Raw genomic sequence first — 22839 nt, 5'->3', positions numbered from 1 at the left:
TGAGCTCTTAGGCAGAAGCTCTTCCCTGTGAGGGTGCTGAGGCACTAGCACAGGGTGCCCAAGGGCAGGGACATGTGTGGGGTGCAGGCAGGTGGTGATGTGATGCAGCAGCGGGCAGGGTCAGACACCAAGGTTTTGAGCTTTCAGAACACAGTTTCCAAGTGACATTCACCATTTGAGAGAAGAACAGATCACTAGAGCTACTGGTGAGTACACTGCAGGCTTTATATACGAAAGGCATGAATTTAAAAGCACAGTTTTCACATTCAAGGCATACAAATGACACAGGAAATGTAATTTCTAGAAAGGAAACTTGTCATAATTTATGATGCAAAGCCCCAGAAAGAAATGAAAACCTGAGTCCTTTCTAAACCTTTCAACAGGAAAACACAAATATTTCCACATGTAAACAAGTAACAGTGTTATTGGTAGTGCAGCAGGGCTTCATACCCCAGCACTGAAGCAAACACCAAACCACACCAACCAGGCTTGTCTTCACCATCTTGGACCAATTTGTTGCCACAGGAGACCTAGACTGGAGCATGCTCTTGTGCACAGAGGCAGGTCAAGCGTATGGATTATGATATCCCTTGCCAGGCAAAAGGAAACTACCTCAACCTTCAAGAATCTAGCACCTTGGGAGATGGTTCATTCATCGTTCATGGGAATGAAGACAGACACGATGCTTTGCAAGGTAAATAAGTGCTATTTGTAACAGTTTCCCTTCAGCTAGTCTTTCACCCAGCTCTACCACACCAAATGCCACACAATTCTGCTGCTATTTCAGACAGAAAGCAGAAAGAGCAACTGTACCATAGTGAGCATCACAATACTTAAAGTCTTTCCTCCATTTCACAATGCAAACATCCGCAGCCACATGTTAAAGTGAATTGTAGTGATCCCAGTATACAAATCATCACTAAAGAAACAAGCAAGGATTGCACATAAGGCCTTTGGAAACACTCTGTAGATTAACTCAGTCTCTCCCATGCAGGGTTGTAATAGGTGAGCTTCTGAATTGCTGCACAGTTCCAGGAAGAGCAGGAAGAAGTCCCCACTGGTCATGTAGAGTCAGAGCTGTGGGTGCAGAGTTGGACCAAAGGCTGCCTTTCCTCCAGGGGATGATGCTGAAATACATTGTATTGTGGCATGCCAGCATTACAGACCTCAGCAGGTCTGACAGACAGGTCATGCAGTGAACAAGCTCAATCTGGCTACTACACAAAGGAAAGAGAAGGGAGATTGATTCATTAAGACAAGTAATTAGTGGCTAAAGGAAACCCATGAACAAGCCCCTTTGAGTGAAATTGAAAAGCAAAGTGATTTTGGCAGCAGCAACAGAACTCTTGGAATAAGGAGCGCTTTTTAACAGCAGCTGACAAGAACTAATTGCTGCCATTGAACACCAGGGGAAAAGAGGAAAAAGGAGAGCTTGGGCAGAATGGGAGCCCTGCCAGGAGATAAACAGTCATCTTCATGTTTTACCATCATCTTGCAACAAGCAAAAAGGGCTGTTTGATCAAAAAAAATTAAACCAACAAAAGAAATCTCAGTAACTCCTGCTGAGACATTGATGCTCTGGTGGGTCAGTTACCATTGGCTTGGTGGCTACTGTCAGCTCAGAGGAACTGTTCTTGATGAAGCTATACCTGTATAAGCAAAAGAAAAGAAGATAAAGTTGAGCTCCTAGCCCAGCTCAACATTCTGCTTTCATCCTCAGGTATCAGCTCAAAAAACTGGATGTCTTGTGCAATACTTGGGATCAAGGAGATCTTCGCAGCATCCATCCAGAATAGGGTGTCTTAGCAGAGTAGCAGGGATACTAACTGTCAGGAAATGAAAGCAAAATGAACACCTGCACGCAAAGGACGTGGAATGGCCAATCCAGCAGCTCATCCTGAAGATGGTCAATGCAATATAAGTACTCCCTTTCAGATGAGATAGCAGAATACACACATTTGCTTCCTGTGAGACACTAACCTCTTTGTTCACACAAAGACTGTGTGACTGGGGACTGGAGCTGTGCCAAGGCTCGGCTCCAGAGCCAGGGCAGCTCACATGCAAACCAGTTTGATCACACCAGGATGCCATCCAGACAGTTCACCGGGCATAAACTAGAAAGGGGCTCCATCTTTTCAAGGAACTACTTAGCTATAATGAGAGGCTGTTTCCACAAGCTCCACCATAAACACGTATCTTCTTTCCCAGGCTATTTAACTATAATTCATTCACTCCTTTCTATAGATTATGTTGCTAAGGCTTCCAGTTCCTCTTGGCATTGTTCTGAACTCTCTGCAGCCACTCCATCATCTTCCTTAAAGCTTAGTGCTAACACTGGATGCTGTACCCAACAGAGAATTCATTGCACTATATGCAGCAGGACTACTTCATACATCTCACGGACAGCAAAACATTAGCTATTTACTATTCCATTTCAGACCCTTCTCTGTACAACTGCTGCCTCATCAGATTTTCCTCCATTCTGTGCCTGTGTAGCTAGTAATTCCCAGAGAACTGTAAAATGTGCATGTGTTCTCGCTGAATTACAACCTATTTCTCAAGCCAAACTGCAGCTACCTTTGATCTGAGTTGGTGATGTTTGGAGCAGGGTTGCACTAGATGACCTCCACAGCTCCATTATTCTCAATCTTATTCTATAGGTGACTCAGAGTTTACTGCATCCAAGAACAAGCCCAGTAACTGGGGTTCCTTGTAGCTTTTATTATATGGCTGCAAGTCATTCGTAAAGAATCTGAACTTCAGGTCAAGTGAATAGAAAGTTATCCCTGGAAAATGGTGAGACAATGGATTCAGGAATGTTTGGAACAGGTATAAGCTGTTTTGCAGGAAAACCTCCTATGGGACAAGGAGCCAGGCTCTGATGTTCAGGCTAATCAAGTCATTCCAAATTATCCTTGTGAACAGCTACACTTGTTAACCTGTTGTCTTTAAAGAAGTCAGCATTCTCCACATCCATCAATATCTTGTCTGGCTTTCACATCCCACTGGAACCTGTGGTTCCAACCCAGTTCTTCTGCAGAACTTGATGACAAAGTACACAAGGCTCATGACTGGACACTGAACTGCAGCTCTGGAGACTGTGTGTCTTCACTCTGTGGTTTATTGTATAGGCCCCAGTGTGAGAGTGGGAAAATAAACTTCTTCCTACCTACAATTCTGTCCTCTCCATTTGGCTTTTATGTTCTTCAGACTTAAAATAAACCAAGTGTAAAGGATCCAGCCCAGCAACTCCAAATTTTCCAGAGAGCCTCTAACGCAGAGACAACTCAACCCTGGGTTATTCACACTTATTCAAAGGCAAGGGAGCAGAACAAGACATTTCAAGCTGTGCCAAAAATGGTTAGAAACACCACCTGGAAAATGGTGGTTTTCATAAGAAACAAAGAACAAAATTTAGCTCTTATTTCTTTTCCAATATTAGACAACATCAATACAAACATCAATAATTAATACTAAGTCTTCTTCCAGAGACATCCTAATTTAAAGTCACAGATACTGATAACTTATTCAAATCAGAGAATGGATTTAAAGGCTTACCCTGTTCAGGTGGGTGCTCTTGGGTTTCAGCTGCCTTCATTTGATTTTGCTTGCAATCTCTTTGAGAAGGCCTTTCAAATCAGAGAGCTTTGAAAAGAAAAAGAAAGAAGCAGCTTGGTTTATTTAAAGTCAGTCTTACTCATTCCAACAGATGATGGCAGCTTAGGATGAAGGGAAAGGAAAAGAACAAGTAAGCAATAGTAAGCTCCTTGAAATACCCTAGGAAGTACTTTAACATCAGCAAGAGCAGGCATTAAATCCCTTATCTGAACTCCTGCCTCTCAGATGCATCCCCAGAGTTGCTTTTAGGACATGACTTCAAGTGAGAGGCAGCGAGATATGCCTGCAGTGCCAGGCTCTCAAGCGCACTGCTCCTAAGCACTAGCCTCAGTGCCTTTCTCTCCCTAAAGCTGAAGGCATGGATAGACAAAACAACTTGCTGCAAGGTATTCCCTCAGAGAATAAAAAGCACTAGTTAGGGATTACTTTTCAGCAGAGAATTAAGGTTGCTGTATTTCACTTTCAAGAGGAGCATCACTAGACACATCCTCAGTGACTCACCATTTCCACTTCAGTCTTGAAAGCAAACTATTATCTTGCAATCTAAATGATTTGACAGCAATCAAAAGCAGTATTCTGAAGTCTAGAAGGGTCTTTTCACCCTTGGACTTCTAACAAGTCTGTTCTTCACACCAAAGCAACTCCCCACTTTAGAGAAAAAATACATCTCTCAATCAAGAATCAGAGAATACCCACCACAAAGGTCTTTTCAGTATCAGTCATAAAAAGTATACTTGTATGAGACTTCTGATAACAATGTGCTCTCCAGTAGATTTGTAGCTTTATATTGCTTCAGCACAAGACATTTCTCTGAATCAGATGAGAATTGTTCATTTTAATTGTAATTATGTAATATGTAATATGTATGGATGCAATATGTATGGAGCATCCTCTGTTTACCTAGAAGATGTTGCCTGTGCTATCTAAAGCACCACCAAAACTGTTACAATATAGCTGAACTGCCACTTTATTTTATAAGCAGACTTTAAGCAACATCAACAACAACAAAGTTGTGCTCATCACCTCATGCTTTCAGCACTAGAAGCTGAACTTGACAGAACATGTTTGAGAAGGGTATACTCTTAAGTGTGTAATGTCCTTTCTTCCATCAGTGCTTCATGGGCCTGTTACACAGCAGAATACAGAAGTTTTAACAGAGAGAAGCTATTTTTAATTCTATTCTATTCAATAAGGAATACTGAGAAACACTTCAGTACTAAGCAACTATCTTTCTACTTCATTTTCCAGCACAGTCTGCAGCTACATCGAATCCCAGACTGGTTTGGGTTGGAAAGGACCTTAAGATCATCCAGTTCCAACCCCTGCCATGGGCAGGGACACCTTCCACTAGAGCAGCTTGCTCCAAGCCCCTGTGTCCAACCTGGCCTTGAACACTACCAGGGATGGGGCAGACACAGCTTCTCTGGGCACCCCATGACAGCCTCTCAGCACCCTCACAGGGAAGAACTTCTGCCTTATCTCCAACCTGAACTTCTCCTGTTTCAGTTTGAGGTCATCACCCTTTGTCCTATCTCTACAGTCCCTGATGATATTGAAAGGCTGCTATGAGGTCTCCATACAGCTTCTCTTCACATATAGGATCAAAAGCGCACGTTCAAAAAAGCCCAGCCCAAACAGTGTCCTGGCAATAGTAACAAAGACTGCACATGACTCTCAGTGCTTATTGTCCTCATGGATAGTACATGGATACTACTTTACTAGACATAAGTGCATTCCCTAGAACAGCCTGAAACACAAGTACCTTTGCATCCAGTTGTCTAAATCGATGCACCATCCTGAAAACAAAGAGAAAACAGAAGAAAGGGCTGAGTCCTGGTATTGGCAACACCTTGGCTAACCCCCTCCACCCTTCGCAAAACTGTGCAGAAGTCTGTCTGAAGGTAAGAGATCTTGTAGTCCTCATCTCTGGCCAAAGAGTGGAGCTTAAGCCACTGGAATCAGTTATCAGAAGGCTGCCCTCTTTGCATGTAGTCAGAGGTCAGTAACAAACCAGACTGCTTGGTAACATCAGTGTTTCACCCTCCTAAGAAGGCAGGGCTGCAGGAGGTTTGGCATCAGTTTCATTACAAGTATATGAGCTAACATATGAATTACCATTAGTGCTGTGCTATTCCATTTTCTTAGTCAAGACACTTCTGCTGCCAGAATCAAAGCTATTTTTGTGTATTTCTTTGACTTCTGAGTGCCTCTGGGTAGTCTTAACCTAGACACTTCCCTGTGGACAGCAGTGTCCACAGCAAGGGCAGAGGAGCATGAAAGAGTCTGATCTTTCCTGCCCATTCTTATCAGCTCATCCGTTACTTTCAATTTAGAGAGTCAGGCTGCTATAAGCTAGCTACAAAATTAAGCCATCAGACACAGACGTTACTGTTCTGTTTCCTAGCTTTCTTTAGATTTCTTTATCCTCATCCTATTACTTTGAAAACACGAAGACAGATCCCAAAGATAAATTGTCATGAGCTAGCAGCCAAAAATAAGTAGTCCAAGTCACCATCATTCCAGATAGCATCTCCTCCTGAGGTCTTTCCTCTCATGCTAACAGGTACAGACCTCCTAATACATAGACTGGTGATGTATACACTATAGGAACATTTTCTCTTTTGGTGAAAAAACAGCACAACCCCCCCCCCCCCCCCATCAACTTCCTTGGAAGAATAAAGGGCACGTTTATTCTGAGTTTATTTATCTACTCATTAGTTTGCAAACATTTAGAGCTGCTGAAAACTTGCCCGCACTAAAAATATTTAACAGAAAGTTAAGAAAGTGAAGACAAAGAAGGGCAGACGTACTCTTCTGATGAATCATTTGCTTTGGTATTGATTTTGACAAGGTAATTTTCCTTCATCACAGCTTCCCATGCCAGAATTTCATTGTCCTCATTTTTTGAGCCTGGGAAATGATGTGAAGAAAAACAACACCACCAGATTCAGTTAATTTGACTTTCCAATGCTAAGATGCAAAAAGGCTGGGTTACTGCTTGCATTCTGAAATGAGTCCCTTCTCTGCATCCAAAGCATTTGCAGCCCCACTTCCCACCTGTGACATAGCTCTGGTAACAAGAACATTAACACATTTCGCTGTATGCTCTTGGCAACCAGAGTTGGTTAAAAGAAAAGAAAAAATGAACAAAATCCCCTAAGGGGCTCTTTTTTGGGTCTTGGTCAACACCAGTGAAATGGCAGCCACTTCAACAGGTACAGGACATTCCAGAAAGCTCCTATCTAGGTTTGAGCTTTCCAGTTGTTTCTACATTGCCCCATATTAGATCATTAAGAGTAATGTGTTAAGACCTGTGTTGTGTAACTTATCACTGAAGTAAAACAAATCAAAATGATAAGGTGTTGTCTTCTCTACAAAGCATCTCCTACTGATGTAAATTAAGGAGTGACACAGAGCAAACCATTCTGAGGCATCAAAGCCCTCCAGGATAATACTTCTATATTTGACCCTGTTCCAACAGGGCAGCACAAACCACATGGGATTAATAACAAAAAGATAGTTGAAACAAAAGAAGCCTAGAGCTGGCACTGACTGAAGTTCCATTTCCTTTACCTGGTGCTCCTCTGACCTCACACAGCCTCAGTTATCTTCCGAACATACCAACAAACATTTAAGCACCCAACCATTTCCATAAGAGTGAAGTAGGAAGCTAGGATTTTTGCAGTGCTCAATACATTAGTGTGCTTTCTCCATGCAGTTCTCAGTTCCTATCATCAGCTCAGCCACAACGATATTCTGGCTCTAATTAATTGTAGAATCATAGAACAGTTTGGGTTGGAAAGGACCTTAAAGCTCATCCAGCTCCAACCCCCTGCCACGGGCAGGGACACTTTCCACTAGAGCAGCTTGCTCCAAGCCCCTGTGTCCAACCTGGCCTTGAACACTGCCAGGGATGGGGCAGCCACAGCTTCTCTGGGCACCCTGTGCCAGCGCCTCAGCACCCTCACAGTAAAGAGCTTCTTCCTTATCTCCAACCTGAACTTCCCCTGTGTCAGTTTGAACCCATCACCCCTTGTCCTGTCACTACAGTCCCTGATGAAGAGTCCTTCTCTGCATCCTTGTAGCCCCCTTCAGACACTGGAAGCTGCTCTGAGGTCTCCACACAGCTTCTCTTCTCCAGGCTGAACAGCCCCAATGTTCTCAGCCTGTCTCCATACAGGAGCTGCTCCAGCCCCTGCTACTCCTCGTGGCCTCCCTCTGGACTTGCTCTAACAGCTCCATGTACTTTTTATGCTGTAGATACCAGAAATGCACACAGTCCAGCAAGTGGGGTCTCATGAGAGCAGAGGGGCAGGATCCTTCGACCTGCTTGTCATGCTTCTTTTGATGCAGTCCAGGATATGTCTTACATTTGCTTTTAGAACTGCAACATCAACTGTGCATCACTCAAGCAGAAATACCTGCTGTTAAAACACCTCCGCAGCCAGGAAACCAAACAGTGATTTGTACATCCAAAACAATTTAGTCAGTGTTAAGGACTTTATACCCCAAGGCAGGCATCTTTCTCCTAAACTAGTGACAAAACCAGGCTGTGCTGCAGGGCAACAGTCAGGTTGCTGATGGATGGGAATAAATCTGTCAATTAACTCAACTTATCCTCTCTCATCTGCTTCTAAATGGCACTTAAAAAAGGGAGAAAAAGAAAAAACACTCCATGTGTTGGGGGGAAAAGCTTGTTAAAGCAATTCATCTCTTTGCTCTCAGAGAGAATAAACAAGGGGGAAACATTGGCAGGACTGACAGAGCCACTCCTGCATTTCTGAAGCAGTTTGCCTATTTGGCCATGCCCAGAGGGTCAGAATAATCTCAGTTCTCTTTCAGTGACCCACTAAATAACAGAGGCAGGGAAGCCTCTGAACATGACTGTCCTCCAGCAGGCTGCCCTAGCTGGTACTGTAATGGGAGGACAGAAAGAAATGCAACTCCAGAAGGTAGATCAGTGAGCAGAGACTAAGAGCAGCTCTTGTACTAGTTACCTAAACATACAGAGCCTGCAAGACCAGGTATCTGTGCCACCAGGTAACAGTGCAAGAGGAATACCCTATCCGATGTTAATGACAAAAGCGATCATAGAATCCCAGAGTGGTTTGGGTTGGAAGGGACCTTAAATGTCATCTTATTCCAACCCCCTGCCACGGGCAGGGACACCTTCCACTAGAGCAGCTTGCTCCAAGCCCCTGTGTCCAACCTGGCCTTGAACACTGCCAGGGATGGGGCAGCCACAGCTTCTCTGGGCACCCTGTGCCAGCACCTCAGCACCCTCACAGGGAAGAACTTCTGCCTAAGGGCTCATCTCAGTCTCCCCTGTTCTGGCAGGTTAAAGCTATTCCCCTTGTCCTGTCCCTACAGGCCCTTGTCCAAAGCCCCTCTCCAGGTTTCTTGTAGGCTCCCTTTAGGTATTGGAAACTGTTACAAGGTCTCCCCTTAAGGAGCCTTCTCTTCTCCAGGTTGAACTAGCCCAGCTCTCTCAGCCTGGCTCCAGAGCAGAGCTGCTCCAGCCCTTGGAGCACCCGCATGGCCCTCCTCTGGCTGGTTTACATTTTCCATGCAGACCACAAAGATAACTTTCACCTGTTGCAGGCTCTGGATGAACTTATTCAGTGTTCTAATCAAAAAAAAAAAAAAAAAACCCTCCCAAACTCTCAAAGCACAGGCACCCCTAAACTGATAGGATTAATTTGATTTACATATGTGAGGTAATTCTGCCTTGAAATGGCTTGGACAAGACAGCACTGGCTAAGTCTGCACAGTACACAAGTATGATCTGAATCTTACTGAAGTGATTTCTAGCAACATAGTGGGCTTGCATTTCATAGAGAACACAATGAGCTGCTCCTCATTTCCAGTACAATCACTTCCTCCAAGGTCCACGTTGCCCTTGGGTACTTCCCACCATCACACTAACCACCTGGATTAAGCACAGAATGCCATGGAAGAGTTGCAATGCCTCAGCTGCAGAGCTGACTTTTAGGCAGTAAGGAATAATCCAACTCACAGCAAATAGATGGCTCTTTACTTTCTTTCTTACAGCAGATTTTGATACACTTCCTCGTCACCATGAATATGTAGGCAAAGATGACGAAAGGGAAGGGGATAGTCAAGCGACTGCAGTATTCTTGGACCAAGAAGTAACGCTGGAACTTCCATACCTGGTCGTTGTTTTCTTGTACTGATCCAACAGTGTAACTAGGAGGTGAAGAAAGAGAAAACACATACAGCATTATGACCTCCATCAGAGCCAAATAACACTGTGTTTCTGCTCATTATACCAGCACATGGTTTTCTAAAGTCATCCTGAGGCTGAAAGAGGAAGAAAATACTGCACATAATTTCAGTACCTTCGCTCTAGGCAATTCCTGCCTAGACACATGAGAACAGGATGCTGCTTTGCAAGGTACTGTGTCTCATTAACTCATCAGCTAACTTCCTCCTAAGCAAAACAAAAAGGCCCTAAAAATAAAACATTTACAAGAGAATTAAAAGCTCCTGAGATGTTTTTAGAGGCATTAAGAATGCTTCAGGCATGGAGTAAACCTACTGCAGGAACCCAGCAAAGCAACAACCACAGCTCAGACTGCCTGACCTTTCATCACTGACATTAAATGGCAGATGGATGCTTTCAAAACTTCTGTGCTGAGATCCTAATAGACCCTTACACAAGAAAAGCTGAAACCTTCACCTGGTGGAAGTTGTATTTTGGTTTAGAAGATAAATATGATCCTGAATTCCAAAAATGAGGCACTGGTTGGACTGGTGTCTAATAGACATCAGCATGATTAAAGACTGACAAATACTAGGTACACATTAGTCATAGAAGTAGCTGTCACAGATCTCACATGCTTCTAACTGCAGCAAGAGAAAATGAGCTGGGATTGCTGTTTGCCCACTGGGCTTCCTCACTTCAGTACAATCCAGTGCTCCTGCTTGATTTAGTTGCTCAGTTTATCATTAAAATGAACTATGGAAAGCTTCCAGAGCATCATTAGCAAATTCACGCTGGGTCTTTCCACAAAATAGGCTGAACTGGCAAAACCAAGGGGTTTACTGGCATTAAGTATCAGCTAGAGCATTTACTGTGCTGTTAAAGTAAGTGTTCTAACAAATATCAAAGACTTCTAGGGTAGAGCTGGCTTACTGCTTTACTTTGTTAATGTGAATTGCTTTCACCCTTCCTAGAGAGTATAAGCACTGTCTCCCTGTTCCCAGGTCCTGTGCAGGTTAGCAAAACACATGTACAATAAATAGATATACTGCACCAGTCACAGCTGTCTTGCCAAAAATCACTTCTCTGAGTGTCCCTGGAGTCCAGCTCAGCATGGGAAGAAAGGTTCAGAGCAAAGGAGAGAGCAGACCCCAAAGCTGAGGCATTCTCCACTCACCACACTAACACATCTCATCTCAGGCCAGGAAAAACTGGCACTGCCATTCAGCAGGGAAAGCCTCTAGAGATAGATCAAGAGTTCTCAGCAGTTCCTGTAAACACTCCTGTTGCCAAAGCAAATTCTTGCTAAGCCTGTCACTGCCAGGGTCCCATCAAAACACACAAGTAGATGTAGTGGACCTCAGGAATGATGCCCAGGGGCTGTATTTGTGTTATGCTGCAAGGGAGTGTGAAGCAGAAAAGAAGCAGAGCTGGGCTGTAGAACAGAGGCCCAGCACCAATCCAACTTTATTCACAAGTAAGAAGCGAGGCAGGAGGGCAACACACTCCCAAAGTCTGGTATCAAGGACTTGCCACTGTTAACTCTGTGCAGAGCTTGCAGTGCAAATAGCAGAGATTCCTGGCAGAAGCTGAGGAGACTTCTCCCTGCTCTTGCTGGCCCCAGGGCAGTCAATATATATTAGATAATGTGCACACCAGCAACCATTTTTATTTGCAAACCACTGCTGAATACAGTCAGCAGTTTCCAGCACCACATTTCAGATGCCTGATTACATGGTGTAACACCTCCCAAGATGCCAGAATAGGCCTCCTGACTGTAGACCCATAGGAAAATCACCATATCAAAATGGTTCACACAGGGGGTTGGTTTGATGCATACAGAAGCAGTAGGACAGGCAGCCATCCCTCTTCAGGACATCGTAACAAACTTGATCAGGCTGCTGTGAGAAACGCTGCATCACTTTGTCTTTGCGGACCTCCCCGCAACACACCCTCAACTTGAAAGGTCTGTTTCAAGCTGGGAACCCTGTCCAGACTAGTCCCAGCAATTCCTCTGCAAAAGACCATGCACAGTGAAAGTGCTGGCTTCCTGGTGTTTTCCAGGACTTCATGCTCTTTCTTAGAGGAACACTGACTCAGAATCATAGAATCACCCAGGCTGGAAAAGACCTTTAAAAGCTCATCCAGTCCAGCCACTCCCCAGCACTGCCAAGGCCACCACTGACCCATGGCACTGAGGCCTCATCTCCACGGTGTGGGAGCACTTGTAGGGACGGTGACTCCAGCCCTGCCCTGGGCAGCCTGTTCCAATGCCTGAGCACCCTCTGGGGAAGGAATTGCTCCTCAGCTCCATCCAAACCTGCCCTGGTGCAGCTTGAGGCCGTTTCCTCTTGTCCCATCCCTTGTTCCTTGGGAGCAGAGCCCAGCCCCTCCTGGCTCCATCCTCCTGTCAGGCAGTTGTAGGGAGCGATAAGGTCCCCCCTGAGCCTTCTCTTCTCCAGACTGAACTCCCCAGGTCCCTCGTCCGTTCCCCATCACACTTGTGCTCCAGGCCCTTTCGCCAGCTCCATTGCGCTTCTCTGGCACTGCTCCAGTACCTCAATGTCTCTCTTGTAGTGAAGGGCGCAGAACTGAACACAGGATTCAAGAGAACACAAACAAGTGATAGCTGCTTTGTTACGTACCCAAACATGGCCACAAGCAGGTTCACAAGAAGGATGTTAGTTGAAAGCATATAAATGCAGACCAGGGGAATGGTAATCCACTCCGGGAAGCGGGGCTGGTTGTTGGCATCCAGCTCCACACACAAGGGCTTGGACTCATTCCCAGAAAACGTGCAGCGGTCAAAGTTGTAGGTGGTACCTCAGAGGGCAAGAGAGGACAGTAAACAGTTGGCCCATCCTCTCCTCCTTCTTCTGCTGGGTCTATCCCCAAGGACTGCCACTGACTACAGCACAAGTGGCCTCTTCCTTCCCCGCCTCCCTATCAGACATCAAATCTTGCCTCAGTGCTTGGAGGAAAGGAATCAGCACAGGAGTTGACAGTCAGGGAAGCCTTCCGCCCCCCCAGGAGAGATTCCCACCCAAGATAGCTACCATCAACATCGTCAGGGTACTGGCCAAACATAGCCAGGTATGGCTCGTAGATGACGGATCGAAATATCCACTCCCAGCGGTGCTCGTTCTTCCTCAGGATCCCCTGTCTGGCCACCCCAAAGGCCACCATCCACACAGCAAAAAGGAAGAGGAAGAAGAAGACGTCTATCATCTGAAAAAGGACAACAAGCAGTTGCATCAGTGCCGCAGTGCACGCCTGTTCCAAGCCACGCATGGCTTGCTTTCTCTCCGATTGGATATTAGGATGGAAAAGAAACAAATAATAGAAAGCCCACAGGAGTTAGCAACCACCTGAATGCAAGTTTTCAGATCACTGCTCCATGAATGCACAGTCACCAACACACTCATGCAAATAATTGACCAATCCCACTTAGGGAACTTCAAATCTGCTTATGCAACCATGACACTGCCAGGGATGTGTTCAATAGGAAGAGAGAAGCCCACTCTCTTCCCATTACCTTTCCTTGTCTGCTGGCAAACATCCCCTCCAGCTACAAGGACAGAATTAGCCACTCCATTAGGCTTCTCACCACCCGCCTCTCTCCAGTTACTTGTGTGATGGATGCAGTGGAAGACAGAAATCCTCCTCCTACAGCATTTACCATTCATCATGTCTTGGTTGGGGAATGCTCATGTGAGTAACAGGAGTGATGGAGCATTGCTGAAACATGTGAGAAGTGGAAGACAAAAGCTATGAGGAAACATTTCCTCTTCTGATCTTCAGCCTGATCTTTATTCTCCCCCTGTGCAGAGGGACAGAAAAAGGCCCTGCACTTAATTAGGTCTTTTTAAATCTTAATTCATTCTGTTTAGCAGATTTAAGAAGAGAGAACTTGCTGCTCTCATCAGAACAGTGGTGATTTTCACTTTTGAGGAGCAAAAGAAAAGGTGCCACATCATTTATTCAGACTCTCTTGAAGAGCTGCCAGAATCTTACCATCCTCTGCAGCATAATGATTTTGGGTCCTAGATTCCTGCTAACTGTGAAAATATGGATCAGCCTCAGAGTAAAAACTATGTAGTCCAAACAGAAAATGACTCTCCCAGAATACCAAGAGCTTTCATCGGAGTGAAGCCTGATGGAGACAGCAAAAGAAAATTAAGAGAAGCATTGTGTAAAGCATGCAAAAGTCAGACATAAAAACACTGAAAGGAGGAGTGGAAAACGAGTAACTGGAAAACGAGTAACAGGAAAACACAGCACAGCTACCCAGGGCCCCATGCTCTGCCACCCACTCCCACCTGATGGCACTGGTTAATGTACAACATGTGTACACCCTTCCTAAGTGCATCGCTGCTGCGTCTCCTCTACCCCTCTAAAACTAGGATCAGCAAAGAAATCTTGTACCTTTGCTCTCACAGCCCTCCAAACCCATCAGTGCAACGAGCACTCTGCTGCACACAGGCAACAAGAACTAAATAACACAATTTAGTAATTTACACTGACTGCACAATTACACTATAAACCCTGTTTCCATCGTTCCCTTGTCACGGTTGTTAACTCACCCATTCATGTAAAACAGCTTACATGAGCTATTGATATGCTGTTAGACTGCTGTGGGTACAATTACAGTCTCCTTACATACAACACACTAAAGCTCAAAGAGTCCAGACTGCCACACTCATTAGTCAGAAAGGAGAGTCAGGGAAAATGCCAAAGAACTTCTGACTCTCTCAGCTATTAAGCACCTCATCCTGCAACTCTGATACAGTCTATATAGCCAGGCTTGAAGGCAGTGTCATGAAATCTAAGTTTATTTCAGTCATACTCTTCTAAACATGCTCATCCAAGCCTAAGCATTAAGAAGGGCTGTCCTGCTGGCCCAGAAAGATCTGAGCTTAGAAAAGCCATCTTTGAGTCCAGGGATAGACTTGCCTTCCATTAAACATAGAATAGAAAGTGGCACATGCGGATGTTCCCTAATGACTTTATTCTCTGTATTTGCTTTTACAGCTTTAGAGTCAAGACTTGGCAGTATTTGGGGTCTTCAAAAAGAAGAGGGAGCTTCATGAACACATCACTTCCCAAAACGTCATTACAGATGGTAATCAAAACCCAGAAAGGAAGCAAAGCATAACATAGCCACAAGAAAAGACACTACTCACCTGAACACAATCCCTGCTATGAAGTAGAAGATTGCCAGTGTATCCATAACATTCCACAGATCTGAGAAATACTTACTGCCATTCATGTACCACTGGGAAGGAAAAAGAGCAGAAAGTAATGACTACAGAGCACCGGCCAGATGGGAGGGAGCTCATCCATCTTTCCCTATCTCTCCCCACTGGACATCCTCAAGGGTAAATACTCCACCCACTGCAATAGGAAGGACTGTTTCCTTGCCCAATTGATTTTCTGTCACACACAACAGGTACAGGAGAGATCAGATTGCTTTTAACTTCCCCTAAAAGAGGGAGTTTAATCTATCCAGGAATGCCAGAAATCACGGTCACTGAAAACATACTGTCACTGTTAACTTCTAGTAACACTATTGGTCAAGATTTTGTGTGTTTAGAACTCCTTAACCTGGATGTCCTAAGCTACTGCTCTTGCACTGGGAGCAGTTAAGCACATGGGTGATACATTACACCACAACGCAGGTTACTGTGCTCAGAGGACATAACACAACCACATGGGTGCTTCTGCATGGGGAGAGGAAGGACCACTCCTGACAAGAGCTGAGATTGATGTACTCGGTGCTCATATGTGAACACCATTTGAGCTCACAGTGGATCATGTCATGTTCCAGCCAACTGCTGCTAGGTATTACATTTATACTTTCCATTACCTGATCTTCCTATTTCTGAATTGTAAGTCCAGTGGAAATCTTTCCCCATTCTCAGAGTGATTGGTAGTGCACCCTGGACTGAAGCTTGGGCAACTTCTGGATCCAATTCAGATGAGACTCATTAAGACAAGCAGCTTAAGTAGGAGAAACCTCTGCCAGGCCTGAAGAAATACACTAAGTCCCTGATCCTAATTCTTTTTAATTTCCATTGAAATCAAAGCTTAGTAGAGTACTGACTCTATAACCAGTGAACCTCTGGAACTGTCACTTTGCTATTCCAGTTGCACAACTGTTGCATTTTCTTCACACAATGGGATGCACTGCTAAAAACAGACAGTTCTGGAAGTGACCAGGGTGTCAGGCTCAAGGCATTACCAGACACTATTTCAGCATCTTGAGACTCACAAGCACCTTTCTTACTACTGAAGTTATCAAAGGCTGAGCACTGAGTAGGGACAGCATTTCTGACACCCATGGCTTTGAGTTGCCTCTGTTTAGTAACCCCCTAAATCAAACATTAGTTGTCTTGCTATGTTTTGTATGAACAGCTGGATGCATCTGGTCCAAATGTCCTTCACAAAGCAGTTAAGTATATCACTGCACCACAGCTGTATTAAATGCAGCAGGTTTAAGCCTAATCCCTCTTCTATTAAGGACACAACTGTTGGTGGAGGAGAGGAAAGAGATTTTGGCCTAAAGCAGAGACAGAGATGAAGCTGAGGGAGGTGTGTGTAAAAAGGTGAGAACAACCAGAGCTGCAGTGCTGTTCAGTCCTTCAAATATCAAGCACTTGCCACTGCTAAAAGCTTAATGTGCACGGAAGTTTGGTCCAGATTCCTTCTCCATTTGAGAAAACAGGGCTTTCCTGCACATCCCGTAAGTTTTCCCAATCACATTGCTAGAGGCTACGTTCATGTGGGTAAGAAGACAGCAGAAAAAAGGCATCTCCCATTTCATTATTGCCATGACAGCTCTAAACAGGACATAAGAAAGTAGCTCCAGCTAGGTTAAAATTCCCTTAGGACTTCAATCAGAAGTGAAAACAGGGCTGAGCCAGTCAGTGCCTTATGATTCAGATACAGCTCAGTCCCCCTGAACAGTGACACAACCTGCTTTATATTTGGAACCATGTCTAGCTGTCACTCCCACAGACACCACTCTAATCAGAGGGCTGATTCTTCCCCAGTTACCTGAATGCAGCAGCTACAGCACGACTCCAGGCAACATCACTCTTACTGGGACATTGCCCTGCATCCTGCCCCTTAGCAAGATAGGTTTGAAACCAAAATAGGCTTAAGATAACTTTAAACCCTCAATAAAAATCTCTGCTTCCACTCCCACAATCAAACTGGTACAGTCTGGCCACCAATTAATGGGATTCCTGGGATCTGAAGCTGTTCTTTCTGCTCAGGGTACTGACAAATAGTGACACTGGGAGGAAAGAAAGGGTTCTATCCCTAAGGCTTTCCCCAGGACTTTTGCTGGGTGCACATAGGAAGTGCCGTGACAGATCCAGAGACAGAGCCTAAATCAGCAGAAACAACACTCCATTACTGTTCTCATTGCAACAGTGTTTGACTTTTTCCCCCATTTTCCTTAGCAAAGAAAGCTGCCTTAACCAGGGTACCTACCACCTTGACTACTGGAAAGAAAAAAGACCACACAGCAAGTTAAGCACAATAACATCAACACTCAGCAATGTCATTTGATCTCAATGTAAGAAATGTTATTGCAGGGTGGTCTGATCCAAAAACACTCATATGGAGACTAATGCCTTACAGGACAATGGGAAAGCAGCTCTGCACTGAAACCACACATCCCTTTCTCTTCTGAAGAGGCAGAAATCATTTGATCTAGAGGTATGCACCAAGATAAATGTGTTAAATTTCACTTCCTGATCTCAACTGCTTTGGAAATCCAAGCCAGGCATTCCTGAGAAATATCTCCACTGGCATCAGTTTAGTCCACACAGCTTCAAAGTCAATACAAATTCCTCTTGGTGCATGGACTCTGCAGCTATTGGGACACAAATAGGAGGGTTAAAAAAGAAGTTAACTGTGCCTTGAGTTGCCTGAACATATCTCCCAAGAAGTGGTTTCCCTTTAACTCAGAAGCAGCCTGCACTTCCTCAAGCTACTAGGAGGGGGAAAACCACAAGGCACTAAGCATTTTGGGGTTTAATTTAACTTTTTAATCTAGCACTAAACAGTTTTGGGTTGCAAGCACTGCCTACTTGTCTCACTTCATCACAAAGCAGAATGAAGACCAGGACATAGAGGATGATCTCCAGGGTGGTAGGTTCTTTCTGGAAATCCATAAGCAACACGTAGGCGAAGAGTAACAGGAAAGCGATGTAGAAGATGACATTCCAGGAGAAGACCACAAAGGGGGAGGTGAAGAAAGACACATAATACAGAAAGAGTTTCTTACTCTTCTCCACAGGCTTTTTCCTGAGGAATTGAAAGAGGGAAAAGGTGTCAAAGCAGACCTTTTACGCCTGGAAACATTTGTGTTCTTCATCAAAGTGAAAATGAGAGGCTCAATGTCTAGAACAGAGCATTACTTTCAAGGTAATGCATGCTCTGACTTCAGGCATGCAATGAAACTCCAAAGCAGAGTGAGGACATGATCTGCCAGAAGCTCATTCAGCCATTAAATATCTTTGTTTGAGAGTGATTGAACACAGAAGCAGGTTCTCCAGAGTGGATTTGGAGCATCCACCCTTGGAGATACTCAGACCCCAACTGGACACAATCCTGGGCAACCTGCTCCAGCTGACCCTGCTTTGAGCAAGGGGTTGGACTGGATCTTCTCCAGAGGTCCCTTCTGACCTGAACTGCCCCACGTTTCTACAATTGACTTGTATTGCTTTTCGTAACAAGAAGCCAGTTGATTACCTGAATGAGATGAAGCCACAGCCTATTAAAGGGAAAAAGAACAGACACAGTATAATCTTCCAGTTATTAGTATCTCTTGAAATCTCTCCATACCACTGCTTGGAAAGGAAATTCTGCAGGGAAGAAGAAAATATCCTTGTTTGTTCTAACAGCAACAAAATAACCTGGGAATACTATTAGATTTAGGAAAAAAAATCCCAAATCATTGAGATTTCAATCAAAATACCTGGGATTCCTGTTTCTAAAATACAGCAAGCTTGGTGTTAGTAACAGTGTGCTGGTTCCTCAGTCCAGCCATCCTACAGCCTACACAATCAGGAGTTAAAAATGAGGCTTAACCTGATGTATAAGGTACTTCACAGTGGGTAGTACATCCACACTAGGCAGACACAAAGCTGTGCAAGGGTGAAGTCACTTTAGGTGGTCTTTATCATCCACCTCATTGTGATTTACAGCTCTTCATCAGCTCTTCCTCTCCTGACTTAGCATTTATGGACAAATCAGCCACCTCCTACTTCCAAAGGATGGGATTTTTAAGCTATCCAGAGTTACAGTAATCCATGCACCTTCCTGTCAGTGCCATTACCTGCACTCCTGGCTGTGCGATGAACTGCTGGTCTCTAGCTTCCACAGCTAGTTTCAGACAATTGCTCCCTCCCCAGGCTTCACAGGAGTAAGTCATCAGCTGCTCAGCCAGATCTTCATCATTGCTGTAGCACTCAGTGAACAACTCTAGAGGGAAGAGGCAGCCCCACACTGAGCTCCATGCTCGGATTTCAATTTCCCACCAATTTGGGTGCAATTGTCTTCAGTGATTTCCAAAGTGCAATATTTGTAATACTGAAGCATGCAGACACAAGAACTCTTGCCACACTTGGTAAAACAACTTGTGTGTTGCTTTACAACCCCACTTCCATGTATTAAGAATTCACAGCTGGATGGAAAACTGTAATACTAAACCAGCCCAAATTGAGCTGCTAAAAATTGAGTGAGAAATAGGAACTTCTACTCAAATGACTCAGTATATCTGCTTGTTTCATTTTCTCATTCATTTAGCATTGATCTAAGTCCAAGCTGGATGTGGCTGTAAGTAACCTGATCTAGTTGAAGATGTCCCTGCTCATTGCAGGGGGGCTGGACTAGATGACCTTTGAAGGTCCCTTCCAGCCCAAACCATTCTATAATTTTAATGACGTAGTCAGTCTCAGTAGTCCCATATTAATAGTAAGGTTGAACAAGGTCAGAACCTTAATCTTTTTCACTGGGAAATGTACTACAAATATAGCTGGGTTTAGAACAGCCCCAGTCATCTTATTCTGCACATAGATTTTTGTTGCCACTAACATGCATTTAGAGTAAAAATATTTCTCTTTCCAGCTCTGGATGTTTCCCACCCAAAGGCACCAGTCTGTGTTGGTGTATCTGTGACAGAGCACAACTGCCCTCAAGAGCGATCCAGCCTCTCCTAAAACACAGCAACCTCCACTAGAAGCCCTTCTCTCCAATGGCACATTTCCCCAGGGATTTCAAACAGCTGTGTCACCATAACAGCAAGGATGTACACACACAGCAATGCTTTTGGCTGGTGTTACCACATACCCTGCAATATGCAGACAGATCTTGACAGACAGACTTCAATGGGATGTGTTAATTCGCAGTGTCTTGATAAATAATCAAGGCCTGAGGGATGTATATAGCTTTAGGAAAATCTACTGAAGCAGTTTTTGCCTTGTGAAAGAGGAGATACTTTCTGGTAACAAGCAAGATATTTTCAGTGTGGCCTCCAGCCACCCCTCAGTGAATGGTGAAATAGCTTTGCTGACATGTACACTCGTATCAGGCTCAAGTTCAACAGGCCAATCTAGTCCCCACTAGCCCAGAAAAGGAACAAACATGGCCTGCTCTTAGGAGCAATAAACCAATATCCATCTGTGGAGACTATTGTGACCTTTCAGTTTGGAAAAAGAGCCTATAAGAAAGATGGGAAGAGCCTTTTTAACACGGCCTGTTATGATAGGATAAGGAGTGATGGTTTCGAACTAAAAGAGGGGGGATTCAGGCTGATGTAAGGAAGGAGTTTTGTACAATGAGGGTGGTAAAACCTGGCACAGGTTTTACAGGTGGATGCTCCATCCCTGGAGACATTCAAGGCCAGGCTGCATGTGATTCTGGGCAACCTGATCTAGTGGAAGGTGCTCCTGCTCACTGCAAGGGGGTTGGAACTGGATGAGCTTTGAATGTCTCTCCAAACCCAAACCATTCTGTGATTCTATGATTTCCAAGATTTGGCTAAATGAAGCCATGACTAAACTGATCTATTCCTGGGGGTAACACCACCTCAACAACAAAATTGCACTTCAGACTTCCAGAAGCCATTTCCAGCACCATTTCTATGGCTTCCTATTGAACCTGCAGGACGACTGCAGTTTACCTGTCACCTAATCTGATGCATGGTGGTGACAGCAAATTGCTGGGCAGCAACGCAGTTACAGAGATCCACTGTTTTCTGCACCATGCAAGAGAACAAGGCCATAACCTGCAATACAGCCCCAGAAGAAACACCCTGTTGTATCTCCCTACGAGTTTAGGAACCCAGATCCTGCACCACAGGGTTCACCACAGATAAGCTTGGCTTTGTAAGCTGTGGGTGCTACAAATGAATCCCTGCTATGGTATCTGGTTTTCGTTGGAATGGTTCTTTGAATGCTATTATGCAGAGCTCCATTCTGAATCACTTGCAAATGGGGAAACTGAAGGTCACACAGAATTAAAAAGAAACCAAAACCTCAGATAGCTCTGCATTATTGATGACCAACAATATTGCTTCCCAGAATAAGGAAGATATATGATGATTTTGCAGCTCAGAATTGAAGAATTCAATACACTTTTTTACTGTTATTTCTTCTCTCTCCCCCAGAGAATACCTGAAAGGTGGCTTTTCTCAACCTGAAATTACCGGCACTCACACAGAAAGCTTCTCTTACTCTATATTCTCCTATTTCTGGCAACCCTGCCATTAAAAGTAGGTAGCTTTTCTTCCCAAGGAAAGAAATTCTCTACCCAAACCTTCCCCCACAACACCCACTTTTAGAGACAAGCTGTTCAGACAGGACACACAGTTTCTGCTGGGAACAGATGGTGTGGAAGAGATTTCCAAGCAGTAAAAACACATTAAAAGGAAGCATTTAATGTTGGATATCTAGTTTTCTAAATAAAACTTTCTTTCTACTTCCTTTGGAGATGCCATTTCTCTTCTTTAACATCCAGGCTGGATTTCTGGGCAGCATTTCAGGCGAAGTTCAGCATTTTTTCTGAACAAAACTAGCAGGGTTATCAATTTTGCTCTGCACAAAATCAAACCAGCACTATGCAACCACTGATAAAGCACCAGACCTGGAGAGCACTAAAACAAGTAGTTTTCCTGATCTCTGCCCCCTCCTATTAGATTTATAAAGGACTTAAGGAAGGTACTTACCTACTGCTCTTGTCTCATACTCATTAGCAAGTTCCTCAGACTCCCCAGCAGCATTTATATCATTCTTCACCTTTGCCATGCTTTTGAGGAGCTTACTGGCCCCAAGGGCTGCCAAAGTGCAGCCTCTGGTCTATGGAGAGAGAGTTCAGTCATGCAAAGCCCTCTGCAAAGGGAATGTGACAGAGTCTTTAAAGCCATCCTCCTTTCTTTGCAGCTGCTCAGTTCCCAGTCAAGACTGGCAAAAGAAGATCATGTCCCACAAAACTTTTGGGACAGCTACTGGGATAACAGCACTGTGAGCAAGTGGAAAAGGTCTTGTGTTCAACAGTTAAGCATAATCTTTGCTGACATCAGTATCTCTGACTGAAGAGTCACAAAATTGGGTCTGCTCTGTCATGAGCTACACTACCAATTCCACTGTCCACCAGGCTGAACTAGTTGGGTGTACCCAGAACTGCCCTAATGGACTACACTCATTCATTCAATTCCATCTACACAAGCAGGGAAGAAGCACTTTGTTTTGGACACATGCAGTCACTTGTACAGGGAGGAAACAGTTTCAGACATAAAGACCAATGTGAGCAGGAGCATCCATTAGCTTTGCTTGCATTAGCCTTCCATTAGCCTTGAATTTTCAGCCTGGAAATATGTATTTAATATACTAAATGTAGTGTCTAATCAAGATTAGAAATGGATTTCAATCAAATACATGGAATCAGAACACATCCATAGTGTGGAATAGGTGGGAGCTCTGCATCCA

At 44.4% G+C, this 22839-nt stretch overlaps 1 protein-coding gene across 14 annotated transcripts in view; it reads right to left on the bottom strand.

The window, feature by feature from the left end:
* Positions 1-204: 204 nt before the first annotated feature.
* TRPM8 (transient receptor potential cation channel subfamily M member 8) overlaps positions 205-22839 on the bottom strand; it is an 81463-nt gene continuing 58828 nt past the window's right edge. For 9 of the 14 annotated variants that reach the window (XM_065669653.1, XM_065669652.1, XM_065669650.1 and 6 more), the window contains 13 exons: positions 22080-22209; positions 19191-19336; positions 18605-18717; positions 17941-18157; positions 15025-15116; positions 13856-13994; positions 12898-13069; positions 12487-12664; positions 9635-9825; positions 6429-6528; positions 5381-5414; positions 3559-3645; positions 205-1649 (listed from right to left, as the gene is read on the bottom strand). In XM_065669653.1, the coding sequence (XP_065525725.1) occupies positions 3595-3645; positions 5381-5414; positions 6429-6528; positions 9635-9825; positions 12487-12664; positions 12898-13069; positions 13856-13994; positions 15025-15116; positions 17941-18157; positions 18605-18717; positions 19191-19336; positions 22080-22209 (1563 nt within the window). In that variant the 3' untranslated portion in view covers positions 205-1649; positions 3559-3594. Of the gene's footprint in view, positions 1650-3558; positions 3646-5380; positions 5415-6428; positions 6529-9634; positions 9826-12486; positions 12665-12897; positions 13070-13855; positions 13995-15024; positions 15117-17940; positions 18158-18604; positions 18718-19190; positions 19337-22079; positions 22243-22839 lie in introns of those variants that run through there. The other 5 variants (XM_065669651.1, XM_065669663.1, XM_065669660.1 and 2 more) reach the window with 5 other exon arrangements.

The sequence above is a fragment of the Lathamus discolor genome, chromosome 3 (genome assembly GCF_037157495.1).
Source record: "Lathamus discolor isolate bLatDis1 chromosome 3, bLatDis1.hap1, whole genome shotgun sequence".
NCBI classification, from domain to species: Eukaryota; Metazoa; Chordata; class Aves; order Psittaciformes; family Psittacidae; genus Lathamus; species Lathamus discolor.
The sequence above is the reverse complement of the archived record's forward strand: the minus strand, read 5'-3'. Positions and strand labels throughout refer to the sequence as shown.